General features: G+C 39.4%; 1 protein-coding gene across 1 annotated transcript in view; it reads left to right on the forward strand.

Annotated features, from left to right (window-relative positions):
* The window catches only part of lamc3 (laminin, gamma 3), a 98,639-nt gene that overhangs the window by 20,327 nt on the left and 63,682 nt on the right, over positions 1-14,630 (forward strand). Inside the window, exons 3-4 of the mRNA XM_078271815.1 lie at positions 3,158-3,288; positions 5,711-5,877. Of these exons, the coding sequence (XP_078127941.1) occupies positions 3,158-3,288; positions 5,711-5,877 (298 nt within the window). The remainder of the gene's footprint in view (positions 1-3,157; positions 3,289-5,710; positions 5,878-14,630) is intronic.

Raw genomic sequence — 14,630 nt, forward strand, 5'->3', positions numbered from 1 at the left:
TTTCCTCTCCATTTTCTTAACCTTACAGCCCCTCACTTTACCTTCATTTGTTACCTTGCAGCTAGGTTTCCCATGTTAAACCCCACAGCTCACCTCTCATAAACCATAAATGAAAATCATGTCATGTCCAGGTAGTGTAAAACAAAATGAAGAATGAGCATCTATTTTCCCTAGGAACTGCAGCGCATCAGGGGTTATTCAGTGTCTTCCAAACCCCATTAGCCAGTGAAGACATGTCAAGCAGGGGCAAAGTCGATAAGCAAGGGCCGGAACAATAGCACGCCAGCCAACTGCACTCAATACTGAACCACTGTAGTTACAGTTACTGCAAAATAAAAAATGACTGCTAAGGCACAGAACTGTCTGGAAATCCTGAAGTGTACTCCAGCTGGCGGAGGAGTGCAGAGATAAGGCTGGCAGAGGGAGAGAAGGAAAAATAAAGAGACAAGGTAGGCCTATAGGCTAAAGTGAGAGGGCATTTTAGGTAAGAACACTAAAGGGGAGATGAGTTATGACTGCAGAATAGTTAGAATTTTGCTGAAATGGAGCCACCAGCTGGCCTAGTTAAAATAACAAAAAATGTCTACTCGCTTTAAAATGACCTGTTAATTTCAGATTTGTACACGCTGTGCCACTGATTGCACATGGCTGAGTAAAACTCTAAAAAGTCTTCTTTTTACTGACAAAATAAGTTTACTGACAAAGCTAACACACATGTGGCACTGAAGTCCAGTAGTAATTCTGACACCATCCATGCAAGGGTTAAATCAATCAGGAACACATGTGAAGTATATTCACACCAGATGTTCCAATAAGGGGCTATGACCTCTTGATGCCCCAGCAGGATGTCTCTTGGGACTGCAGGCATGGGCCAAGCAGGTGGTCTGAATCACAGGACCCTTTTTCTTTGAAACAGGAGGATGGTGGTCGTGCTGACAGAAGAAGAAAGCCCCTAAGAAGCAGCTCTTTTAAAGAGAACTTAGTTCTAAACTTTTACTGCAGGGCTGCTCAGGCTATTTTAAGAAGACAGCGATCACATTAGGTAGCCTACCTGTGAAGAGAGCCTCAGAGGGCTCAGTAGTGTCATCTTTGTTATATTTCTTGCTAGTTACCAATTAGGCCACTTTCTTCACTTGCTGAACAAAGAGTAATGCTTTTTTTTTTACATGGTAATGACTACGAAGCCAAAGAATTACATTTTTGTTGCATTATCTCATTAGGTACTATACAGATTCTGCTGAGGCAGCTTTAAGGACTACCAGCTATCCACATTGCTCATTAGTCTATTAATTTCTATCCTGTAAACTTTAATGTCTTCAAAACGTACAGAGAGCTACTGTACATTGGTTTCTGTTATCGTCTCTGTTCTTTTCTCTGTATTGTTGAGTTCTGCTATGCTCCAAATGGCTCAAACAGAAGATTCAAGATCAGAGTAGGCTGCCAAAAGAGCCATGTTTGCTTATTGCAATGTTGAAGTATCCCTTCATGTGCTATTCATTTTCAGAATGGTTCTCTGCTTTTAACTGCATCCATGTTACCAGCTGTAACGTCTACAAAAATATAAACAGGACTTAGGAAATTAGTCTGAATCAAGACTACGTGCTAGCGGCTCGGTGAGGCTGCACTAACATGCTGACAATAATCACATATAATGTTCACCATGTTCACCACCTTAGTTTAGTATGTTAGCACGCTAACATTAGCGAATCTGCACTAAAGCCAAAGTACAGCTGTGCCATGATGTGAATGTGAAGAAGGTCATATTTACCAGGTTTGCCATTGTAGTTTAGTCTGTTAGTGTGCTTTTGATCTGATAGTGGCGCTAGATTAAAAAAATCAGGGGATCACCAAAGTGATTAGGATTCATCCTTTGGGCTCCATGGATACATGTGCCTGTACCACATTTCATGAAAATACATGTAGTAGTTGTCAACATATTTCACTAAAAGCCAAAGATGTCAACATGCTGGTGGCAATAGAGGTAATGTCAGGGCATCACCAAAGTCAGTAGGATTCATCCTCTGGGAAATGTCAATGTCTGTACAAAATCACTTAGGGCAATGCTACAGGCATGGTAAAGCTGGTATGGTATATATGGTACACTTTACAAGATGATAACAAGGTACAGTATACAGTATATGATTAGTAAAGTATACACAATTTGTACTACTTAATAGGCCTGAGTCCTATGTGGTATCTGATGGGTTTTAGCAGTACAAACGTAAGCTGTAGTGCCTGAGAAAAGCATGAATGAATGAACTTATCACATGTGTTTTTAGTCTGAGGCCCATCTGTTCCAATCTCCTTCTCTCCCATTGCCACACTTCAAAGACACCTCTGGGGAGAATGCTTCAAAACGTACTGCATTACAGGCTTTTTCAGGACTGCCACAGAGTCCCAAACCAGCCAAGAAACAGACAGAAAGTTTCTCTTCAGCTATTTGTTTTAAAGTTGGTTCTGTTAGCGAGTGAGGGATTCCTCATGTCATTTGTTCCACCTTTCCCTGGCCTCACTTTTATCTTCCACCCCACTATTGCACTTCCCGTTTGCTTTTTTCTCTGTTTGTGTTATCCCTCTTCACTTTCTTCTCCCACTCTTGCTTCATCCTGCCTTTACCTTTGCAGTGGGCTCAAACAGAGGAGCTTAAATCATATCAGGAATGGGAGCTTTGCCACGTGTCATCCATTAAACTGAAGTAGTGATGCAGTGTTGTCTCTCTTCTCATGTTTTTTTTTTTTTATATTTTAGCTTTTGTATCCATTAATCCCCTTCTTTCGTCACCCCTCTTTCAACTCAATTTCCCTACACCATACTCATTATTTCCCCATTACATCTGCTCTGTCCTCTGCCATTACACCCTCACCTCTTCTCCTTTCCTTGATCCACCAACTCTCCATTTCAAATTTTCCTCACTCTGTCACCTTTTGCTGTCTTATTGTATCCTCTTCCCTCTTCCCTCTCTCAACTAAACCGTTTGTATTCTTCACCTTCTTACTTTCCCTGTGCTTCCTTATACCTACCAAGAGTGGCAGCAGCCAAGACACTGACTAAAGTGGATGACATAAAAAAAAATTGTAATTGTAAAATGTAAAATTGTAACATCTCTTTCACCCTGTTGGACCTTTCTTCTTCTTCCCTACCTTCTTTTCTTTTCCAGGAATGGGTGACAGCCACTGACCTGCTCATCTCTTTGGACAGGCTTAACACCTTTGGAGATGAGTTCTTCAAGGACGCTAAAGTGTTGCGATCATACTTCTATGCCATCTCTGATTTCTCTGTGGGTGGCAGGTAAGAGGCACCAGAACATGTGCCATCCAGGATAATGTCACCCTGCATAGTCAACACTCTTTCTGAAATGTTAAATGTTGTTTGTCACTTTACAGTGGTTGAACCAAAAACCAAATGAAAACTCAAAAGCTTGAGGAGGTAGGGGTGGGTGGTTGGACATACAGAGCACGTTTTGAGGCCAGAGCCCAGGGTTTTTATTCTATATCTATATATTGTTATATTGGTTAAGGTTTCGGTAAAAATGATGGTTTTGGTTAGGTATTGAATTCACCATGTCCCATCTGGTGCTTCAAGTTAGCTTTGACTTTTTTACAGTTTTAACAGTTTGCAATCACGCTTCAAATAAAATGTCCTTCTTGTGTTTATCAATAACATTATCCCTTCAGTGTTACCTTTCCTTCAAAACACAATTGAATATGCACATGCTGTATATGAACATTGTTTTCAGGGGACAGGGTTGTTGTGTAACACATGCATCCTGTACGTAAAAGCCAAGACGAGCAGTCAATACCTCATCCTAAAAAGCTGTTTGCTAAACTAATAACAAAAACATCTTGCTGTCTGTCAAGTTGCCATCGGGTGAGAATAAACCAAGATAATCCTCCATCCCACTTCTTTTGGTTTATTACTCAAAGTAATGAGAGAGGACGTGGTGCCAAGGACCAGGCTCAGATAGAAGTAGACGATTAAGTAGTTGAGATGAAGCCTTCAGACAGAATATAAATTTGATCTGACACATGTCATAAACACTTTGGATCACTGCAGCGACAGGACAAATTACCCGCCAATGCCACAACCCCTGGGGGAGAGACCCACATGACAACATGTTAGCCTTGTGCTTTCTGTATGAGTACACATGCCTTTACACCTCTGTGCTACACCTCGCCAAGTCGGCCAGTCCTACTTACAGATGCTGTAAAAGAGTCCTCGTGATTTACACGGAATATCAATGCAACCATAACCAAAGGTACACTGCTACGAAAATAAAAGTGCTAGATTTGTGGTGAAAGCAATCCACATATATGAAAAATGCTGTTCATGCATCTTTTCATTCTGTTAAAGTGCTCATATTATGCTCATTTTCAGGTGACTATTTGTAATTAGAGGTTGTACCAGAATAGGTTTACATGGTTTAATTTTTTAAAAAACACCATATTTTTGTTGTACTGCACATTGCTGCAGCTCCTCTTTTCACCCTGTGTGTTGAGTTCTCTGTTTTAACTACAGAGTGAGACATCTCACTTCTGTTCCCATCTTTGTTGGGAGTCCCACATGCGCAGTAAGTACTGCTAGCTAGTCAAAAGCAGAGTATGAGGGCGTGCGTGTTACAAAGTGACGCACGTTCGTCACGGAAGTAAAGGCTGGACTACAATAGAGCTGTTTGGAGCAGTTTGTGAACAGTGTTTTCTGTTGGAGATGGTAAGTCCCTTTGGGGTGGACTTTGGGCTTTTTCACTTTGTAAACCTATTACATGCACACAAAAGATATATAACACAATAAAGGAAAGGGAAAAAGCCAAAAAGCACAATATGAGCACTTTAACATGAGGACTCTATTGCACATCATTATTTTGGACTGCACATTTGCTGCCTGTACAGTTCAGGTCACCTCCCTCATGACATATTCAGTTAGAATTATCAGCAGCTCACGTTTCCTCTTGCAGAAAGCAACCTGATATCTGGATTGGAAGCACTTTGGAGTTACTAGGTTGTTGTCATCTCAGTGACACAGAAACGACAGAAATAACTGGGTCTAGCCTCAGGCAAGCATACGTCTGGATCCGGGACAGCTGGCTAAATTTGACAGAGCCTGCCACTCAGCGACAAGTCCCTGTCCCCTATCACAGCCACTTGACAAAACCCGCTGACACTGCCAGGAAATATTACGCACAGGAGGGCTTAGCTGCCACCGTGCTTCAGAGGAATTGATAGGCTTTCCCAATGCAGGGAGAAAGGAAATTAGCAGATATTAGCTATCTTGTTATGAAAATGTACTTAATAAATCCCATGTATCTCTTGATTATTTAGTTATCTGCTTTAAGAAATATAAAACACTTGTATTTGGTGCACACATAAAGCTAAAAAGCAAATATGCATGCACGTAGTTAAACATTTAACACAAACACACACTAATACTCACAGAGATACATGCCTGTTGCTGTTACTCTTTGACAGTGTGAGCATATTAGCACTGAGTGAACAGTTGAACAGAGCAGTTGCTGAAGGGAAAATAAAACCCCACCTCATCTCAAGCCATGTTTATGCCCATGAAAGATAATAGGAAGTGACAACTCCTCACGGTGGAAATACCCTCTCACTTTCCCCTCTCCTCTGCCTTCTACTCCATTCACTGTGTGCATAAGTATGTCTACACTTATGTCTAGTCCTTCCTTTACATAACTATCTGTCTGTGTTTCCCTCAGATGTAAGTGTAACGGTCATGCCAGCGAGTGTGTTGAGGGGGAACATCTGGGTCTGGTCTGTTCCTGCCAACATCACACAGTGGGAGATGACTGCCAGAGATGTCACCCCTTTTACCAGGACAGACCCTGGGCCAGGGCCACTGGGGACTCTGCCAACGAGTGTTTGAGTGAGTAGCCTGCTTCTGTTCCTCTGTCACAAGCCCACCGGTTGCAGCCTCGTGCAGAATCCACAGGGAGGTGTTGAATAAAGCTGACAAGTTCAAGCTGTCAAAGGTCCCATAAAATCCACCAGTGCACCACCTCACATCAACCCCCAATATATCTTAAAATGATTTCCTCTCGTACAGCTTTTTGCATTTGCTGCGTGAGCGAGTAGATAATGACAATCAGTATAGCAATTAAGTATTCATATAAATTGAAACTCATTGATTCTTATTATGAACCTAGCTTCTTTCAGCATTTAATTGTCTGCCACCACATCTCCGTTATCACTTTTTGAGCAATAATTGTTAATTTAAATAATTGATTTAAAAATGCCTGCATTGTAAAGTCTATAAGTATTGGCTCCCTGGAAGATGTGGGTTCCGCTTCTTCAGTTTCTGTTTTTCTGTGGATATCCCCCCCCCTCTTCGGAGTGTTTGTGTATGAATTAGCATGAGTATTTTCAGCTTTGGCCCATCACCCTGTGCACGTTTCCTGAATGCTGTTGAGGATGAATTGTAATTGGCTGAGGGATAAAACCCATAAAGGAGAGTGACTCACAAATTGTATTTGTTTTTTGCCGAATTCTATTAAGCAGCAAGCTTGTTTTAATTACTCTTACTCTTGGTTCCAAACAGATAGCGTCTTAAATAGAGTACTGCGCCCAACTTAATCAAAAGAGACACAGAATGTGGAAACATAATAATGAATGCTCAGTGTAATTGCACATCTCTATCTTGCACAAAACTCATTTGCCTTAGTTTGTTCCACCAACCTTTGATATTTCCCTTATATAGCATTCTCTCGTGACATAGTTTTATATGCTGGTGACAAATTTGCATCAAGGTAGTTAAATAAACAGTAGAAATGCAGTTGGTTTTATGTTTAAAGACAGAATGAGATCATAATCTTGTGTCAGGATGACACATAAGAAGCAAAATCTCAATGAGATTTCGTAGTTTTTGTTTGTTTTTTGATAAATCTTTCAACATAAAAGGCTTTAAGGATAACTGCCTTTTAAACAAAGTCTCACTTAAACCACAGAAGAAACAAGAATGGGTATTAGAAAACATTTAGCATAGATGAAAAGTTTCAATACAGTTTTGATAGAAACTGCTTTATACAATTATCTCATTTATCTCATGTATGTTGCTGTGCTGTTATTGTACAATTAGAAACTGCATATAGTGTACACATGCTGTTATTTTGTCCACGTTTGTTACAACCAAGAGGTGAAACAATGTCAAGATGTTCCCGCCCCTGTACTTGCTAGTAATGGGAGTGATGTCTTCATGCTAACAATTGCAGGCTGAGCTGTCAGAGGTATAAGGTGTGAAACATTTGTGGACTTGAGGGGGCTGAGATCATTTGTTATACCTGATATTAGGTCTGGGGAGCAGCCTCAGCACCATTTGTAGTGTGAGACTGCGTTGGCTGCATGTAATAGACTACTCTGAAATAAGGTAAAAGGGATAAGGTGAATTGTCAGAATGTACCTGGCTGAATCGAATAAAAGGAACATGATCTTTGGCAGGAACTGAGAGAAAAAGCATAAAGCAAAGTCACTTACAACGTTATTTTAGAGGTCTTGTATGTCACATACCTTGTGTATATAATTATTAAATCTATAACCTAGCAGCTGAGGAAGATCAGTGATTAGAATAAAGTTGGGAGCTTAATAGTTTTATTTACTTTATTATGCTAATCTTTCCTTCCAAGAAAAACAGCAGTGTCAGTTAATAATGTAAAGCTAATTTGCATATTTTATACATCTTCAATAGTGTGGCTGTAAAAAAAATGTACATACTAATACAGTACTGTACACAGAAACACTAAAATGATCAAAACTGTAATGAATGTATCAAAGAATGTAAATAAGTGTTAGAATTGTTATAATAGCAATTCTTCAAAACATTTCAGTCGAGCACAGTGCAGCAACAATTGACAACACAACAACAACAGAACCTGACATAGATAGTTATGTATATGACGCACTCATGCAAATAAGAGGCAGCACCTAATTCACAAGCACTTTGCAAAATCGACTCCAATTATTGTGGCACAAAAAAAGACATTTTGAAAGGTGGTGGTAAGTCAAAACACGTGCAGTGCAATTATGTTGGCTATTTACAATGACTGCTATAGATGCTGATAGAAGCTGACAATTTCTTACAAATCTGGAAAAAGTGTCTCTTTCAAGCAATATTTTAGCAAATAATCCTCTAGCAGGGATACTAAACTATAACAAACTCATGAACTTTTGGGACTTTAAAAAACATGATGGTAGTAAACAAGCACCATGTTACAGTAACCCCATTGGGGACCCTTGATGGAGTGTGTGAGTATAATGCTTTGGACAATTAGGCAAATTAGTCCTCCCACACACTATGACACACTAACGCACTTTAGTGATACAGTATGGTTTCTTTATATTTCTATTCAGTATCTATTTATTCTGTCTTCCAGATAAAAATCATCTCTAATATCCTAGTAGTATATATTCTGCTGTATGCAGCCGCATGTCAATTGTGGTTATTGTATTTTAAGATATTTATCAGGCAGACTGCTTCAGATTTCCAGTAGAAATTCTTTTAATGAGCAAAGAGATGAACAGCAGTGGCAATCATGCGTGATGATTACAGCTATCTGTGCTGTTTTTAGTGTGTGAACAGTAGTAGCAGGTGGTAAATGGAAGCTTCAGGGGGGCTTGTTATGCGAGTGTTTCATTGTATGTGAACATATATTGTTGATTGCGAATTTCACTACCAGTCTAGGTTGTTCATTAACTTGATATAGGACTGCTGATTGTTCTGCTTGCTGTTTGCTTTGTGGCCTTAAAATAGGTATGGAGAAATATGCAATGGATTGATTGTTTGTGGGTTTATGTGTGTGTATCGGGGGTGAAATGGGATGTCATTATCATCAAGATTCTCCCCCTCTGAGACTGAAATCATTTATAGCTCAAGCAGGTTGCTGCCGGCCTTCATGATTTCCGTTGTTTGTATGGTGTCATCAGCTTAGCCTGCGGCTGTTCCAGTAAGAAACTTTAAATCCTTTCTTGCCACTGATTTAAGGTTGAAGGCTGCAGTTGTAGCTGGGAGACTGTGATCATTTGTTTGGAATATCAATAGTACACTCATGGTACTGCCGAGGCTTGTCATCTAAGCCTCCTGGTAGTACTCCTAGTGTGGAATGCGCTATATAATAAATATAAGATTTGAGCCTTAAAATCTCCAGCTAGTAATTTAGGATAATACAAAAGGACGTGATCTACTTCTGAACCCCAAACGCTTCAGCACAAAACAGACAATTTGTTAAACACACTGTACTCCCATTTACAAACAAGCAGCAGATAGGTAGAAAACTAACGGCCAAAATGGCACAATAACTTCTACATGGAGATTTTTTTTAAGACTTTATAAATAAAGCCACTTGCTGGAAACCAGTGAAAGTAATTGTGAATTTGTGGGAAAATAGCAGCTATAACAGTGATGACGTTAACCCAGACTACACAGAGTAAGCTCTACAGGTAATGAGAACTGACCTGTGTGTGTCCCAAACCATCACAGGTTAAAAGTACAGGAGCCCTCCCTCACACAAGTAATGCAAGCATATATGAAATTCTTGCTGCTGGCCTGCTATATATATATATATATATATATATATATATATATATATATATATATATATATACAATGAATAGATTCATTTTGTGTGTATCACTGCAGACACTGCCATTACAAATTCCTTTGGCATGAGTGCAGAGGAAATTATGAGGATTTCAAAGTCCAGAGACATGAGCACTACTATAATGTGGATGACAACTAGACTGCTCTTGTTTGCAAATGCTGCTTTTTTTGGAAGACCTCTTATCAAAAATGTATATCTTAAGCTACACACAAAGGTAACAGGCGCAATAGTGTGTTATTGGTGTTAGGTAGAGGTCTGATTTGTCTGTAACATTAAAGGTTGTACAGATATGTATTCAGCGTGATCCCTCATACACTGCGGTCTTATCACTGCTGGTGTTCTGCTTTCTTGGCTAGTCCGACATCTCATTTGTCCAGAAAATTAGATATAAAAATGAGAAATGATTGTGCCTGCAGGGATTGTGGTCCCTCCGTGTGTTCTGCAACAATACTAAGAAATTATTCATATAAAGGGCAGAAGACAATAAGATGGTGAATTGCATCCCCTCCCATGCAGGTGAGGTGGCAAATTCCTTCCAAAAACATGCCTTGCTGCTGAAAGACAGCTGATGCACAGAGTGCTGAATTTTGTATTCCAATCAGGAAAGGTTAGTGCAGCTTGTTTGTCCCTGACATTTTTTTTTCATTCTAACTGATTTCATCGACCACTACACTTCCATAATTCAAGGCTTTTTGATTTATCACACATAACAAAATAAAACATTCATAGATTGGTCTCAAAATTCCAGTTTATACCTAACCTGGGTACAACATTTTGTTGTTGTTGTATTTCATCCTTTTCCTAATTTATATATCTTTTTGTGTATGACATTGTGTATATTGTTTGGTGGGTACTTCAGGAGGTATTTGCATCACAGTAGCTGATTTCTGATGTTCTTTATAGAGCACAGACTACCTTTGATCAAACTTCCTGTAGCACTCAGATTTATGCTGACAAGAGTTAACCATCATCATTTTGATTATCAAAAGGATGCAATCAACATAGGAAGATATTACAACATTACATCTCTGTTCTTGATTGTAATAAGTTTGCATAGTGATGCTACACCATACTCACAATAAGAGTTTATTGTAGGCTGTAAGGCACTGTGTGCTGTTAAAAGCACTGGAGATATAGAAGAACGTGGCTTTCACTATGTGTCCAAGCTAATCTCTATGAAACAAAGCCCCAAGGAGCAATATTATGGCAAAGTCCATGCCTATATAGGCATGATATGCAAATTGAAGAGTCCTTGAAAGCCCTCAGTAGGAGTCTGAAGTGCTGCAGGACCGGCCTGTCAAGAGAGGTTAGTGCCTCTGGCTCATAGTCACTGAAGGCACTGGGCCGTCCCTTTTTCTACACTAAGACAATGCAGGAAGGTTTTTTTTTTCGTAGTGTAGACATCCACTTACAGTGAAGTTGTACAGGTTCTGTAGAGTATGGTGATTCTGAGAGTTTATCATCTTGGCATCTTTTGGTTTCCTGACTTTCTGACCACTGTTACTAAACAAACTACATGTATGACACAGGATGATGAATATGAGACCATTTGAGTGCAAATGAGTAGTATATAAAGGTATGTGCTAAAGTCACATTTCATTTTATTTTCTTTACTTGTTCACCTTAGCTGTAAATGCAACTACCACAGGTCTCTGTGTCTATGTAATTGAGGGAAATAGAATGTACGGCTGAGAAGGCTGCAGGCCAGCACTCAAATACCCAATAGTGTTGCATTCTAAAGTATTTCTATTGTAATCCTCTAGATTTCCTATTCAAAAATGTGTGGGGCAAAGTGTTTGAGGAGGTGGCTTCATCAATCACAGGATAAAGTCCTTTGTGCACTATTGTGTTCATGTGTGGTGCTACAGTAGGTATGCCTCCTTACTTGTGTGGAGCCTCCACAGTGGCTGTGATGCAGAGGCTGTGTGGATGCCCGGACAGGATTGAGGAAAGCATGTGGAAGAGGTGTATGTGGGCGGACAGACCTAAATGTGGTCAAGCTGGTCAAACACAGTTCTTTGGAATGCTGTGTAGAGGTTGTTGTGTTGCATCTGTTGAAAAACAAACTGTCTCAGTTTCCCTCTGCCATACTGTGTGTGCATTGCTTGTATCAATCTTAATCCCACATACACCACCTTTACACTGTTCTGCTACACTCCATCGTTCACCTCTTTACCTCGATGGGAAACATGCATTTTAACCTGATTATTATAATGTGTTTAATGTTAATATTAACCATGTTCTTTTCATTCAATATAAGAGGTCGACTAGGCTAATAGGACATTAACACAAAAGTCTTTTAATGTACATTATTATAAAAAAAAAAAAAAAAAAAAAAAAAATACACATAGAGTCATTAAACACAGTTGAGAATGATCCAAAATAATTCTAGTCACCAAACTTTTTTTTTTTCAGTTCAGATAACCAAAACAAATAACCAAATCAAAACAGCAAAAACAAAACCTTAATAAGCAGGAGCAGCAAGTAATTAAAACACTAGCAAAAATAATTTGGAACTTGCTGAGAGGGATGGAAAGCCAGATGTTCAATTTGCCCTGAAGCTCATTTCAGGATGAAGGACCACAGTTCAACAAACAGATTGCCCTCGCTTCTGTTCACACATGAAGTAACTTCTGACATAACTTATCGATAGACCTGAAGTTATGTGAGTTAAACATCATTTTGCGATAATTGAGCCTGGGAGCATCTAATGTTATCCCGGTATAACAGAATTACATCATATTTTATGAGATGCTTTCAGAGTCAACATGAATGTACCACTAAAGGAAATGCAACAGAGGTGAAGGCTGTTGACAGTACTGCCACCTTGCTATCAGCTTGCCTGACCAGCAGTGGCAGCACCACAAACTGGCACGATAAAGACAGAGTGAATGGGAGTTGACAGGAAGAGCCGGGCTGGTCGTATTTGTGCTCTAGTTGCCCACCAGTGCCAAACAGAACTGAGTCATGCTGCAGTGACTTTCTATTTGGAGTGTCAGTTTTTGTCAGATTTTGTTTGCCCACTGAGCGGAGGGACTACAGACGTGATAACAAGAAACTCAGCCTTAGTCAAGAGGTTGTGTTCGAGAGGCCACTCCTAGCAGCGCAAAGGCTCCTGCTGCACCAGTTTATAACAATGTTATACTAACATTGGGTCAATGTGTAATGTAAAAGGAGTAGCTTGTAGTGAAGAACCTACAGAGAATTATCATTGACTGTATTTCCCCTCCACTCTTTGGTTTTACGGCCACAACTTTACAGTTTACAGATGCAGAAGGCAGCTGTTTCCTTGAAAAAGCTCCGATTAAACCCACTACACACAAAACCCACTGTTCAACAAGTTCCTTGACAAACTAATGAATAACATCACCATATTGAAAAAAACAATTACATTACTTTACTATACTCAACACAGCAAATTCATTTGTTTCATTATTTGTTGTATTACTTTCTTGACTCACAGCTCCATCAAAGGTGCGTTTAAACAACCCCTCCACAGCCACACGTCTCATCCGGATAACACATTGAGGAATAGAAAATGAGACATTGTGGTTCAAACAACTGGCCTAGAGTTTGGAGTTACAATATTTAGTTACTATGAACAGTTTAGCTCTGCTGACTGCACGCAGCACTTCACAAGTCCCATCCCTTCTATGAAGATGTGTGTTTCACACACCCTCTAAACCCAGATGATTCCATGTAGGCTTACCAGTGGCTAGCTAGTAAGCTAAGAAGAAACAACATGTAAATTAGAAAACTTTAGTGGAAGTAGGGCTGGGCAATATATCGATATTATATCGACAAATGAGACTAGATATCGTCTTAGATTTTTAATATCGTAATATGGCATAAGAGTTTTCTTTTCCTGGTTTTAAAGGCAGTATTACAGTGACGTGATGTAATTTTCTGAAACGGGACTTACTAGCTGTTTTATTATTTGCCTTTACCCACTTGGTCATTATATCCACATTATTGATGATTTATTTATCTAAAATCTCATTGGGAAAATATTTTGTGAATGCACCAATTGTCAACCCTACCATATCGACATCGAGGTGTGTGGTCAAGAATATTGTGAAATTTGATTTTCTCCATCTCGCCCGGCCCTAACTGGGAGGCGCATTTCTTGTGTACAGGATTTATTCCTCTTCTAGAGGTTAACCTCCTAATCGCACCACCAGCGCCATGCTAACACATCCTGGACCAGTCTATCCACTGAACTCACAGAGACAAATTTGATGTAATAAATACAAACTGACCCCAAAACTCTCACAGTAATTCTGTTACAGTATTAACATGGCGTTACTTGAATTAGCAATTGTAATAACATTTCAAATTATTGTAAGCGTGCCCAACACTGCTGCAGAGCACCAAACAGACAAAGTTAGCGACTAGCTAGTGAACGTAGTGGAGCATTTAGCAGCTAAAATACCAGATATTTCCCCTTATTAACTGTCTGACGTGATAAAATGTCAATGGTGTGTTTACAGCTTGTAGAAGCCAAAGCAATTAACGCAGGTGTAAACAGTAATGATGAACCCTCATTTACTCATAATGATATCATAAATTACTTATTATAAATGATAAATCAACATTATTAACCAAATGAAATGTAAGAACTCTTTATTAAATCCCTTTTAAAGTTTTTCACCATCAATCCCAAGTTTGTAACCGTTATGTGTTGGGTTTAAAAGCAACTGGTGATCATGTTTTATCTTTGTAATAAATTGAACACTGCTGAGACTCCTTATTAACAGGATGGAATAATCATATGGTTATTACCGGCACAACAGAGAGCGTGATTCATAATAAAATGGGCAATTTCACCTAAATCCCCCCTCAGGGTAACTGGTAAACTAAGGAGGGATTTGATCTAAGGGGTATGAAAGCTGTGATAGTGTGTTATCAACTGAGTAATTTGCTCTTGTATAAACATGAATTACTGTTATCTAAGTGCCCCCTGACAGCCGATTGGCTTCTCATTAGGCCTGTGTGAAATGAGATTAGCAGCGAGCCTCTAAATTATGAT

This window comes from Sander vitreus, chromosome 16 (genome assembly GCF_031162955.1).
Source record: "Sander vitreus isolate 19-12246 chromosome 16, sanVit1, whole genome shotgun sequence".
Taxonomy (NCBI): Eukaryota; Metazoa; Chordata; class Actinopteri; order Perciformes; family Percidae; genus Sander; species Sander vitreus.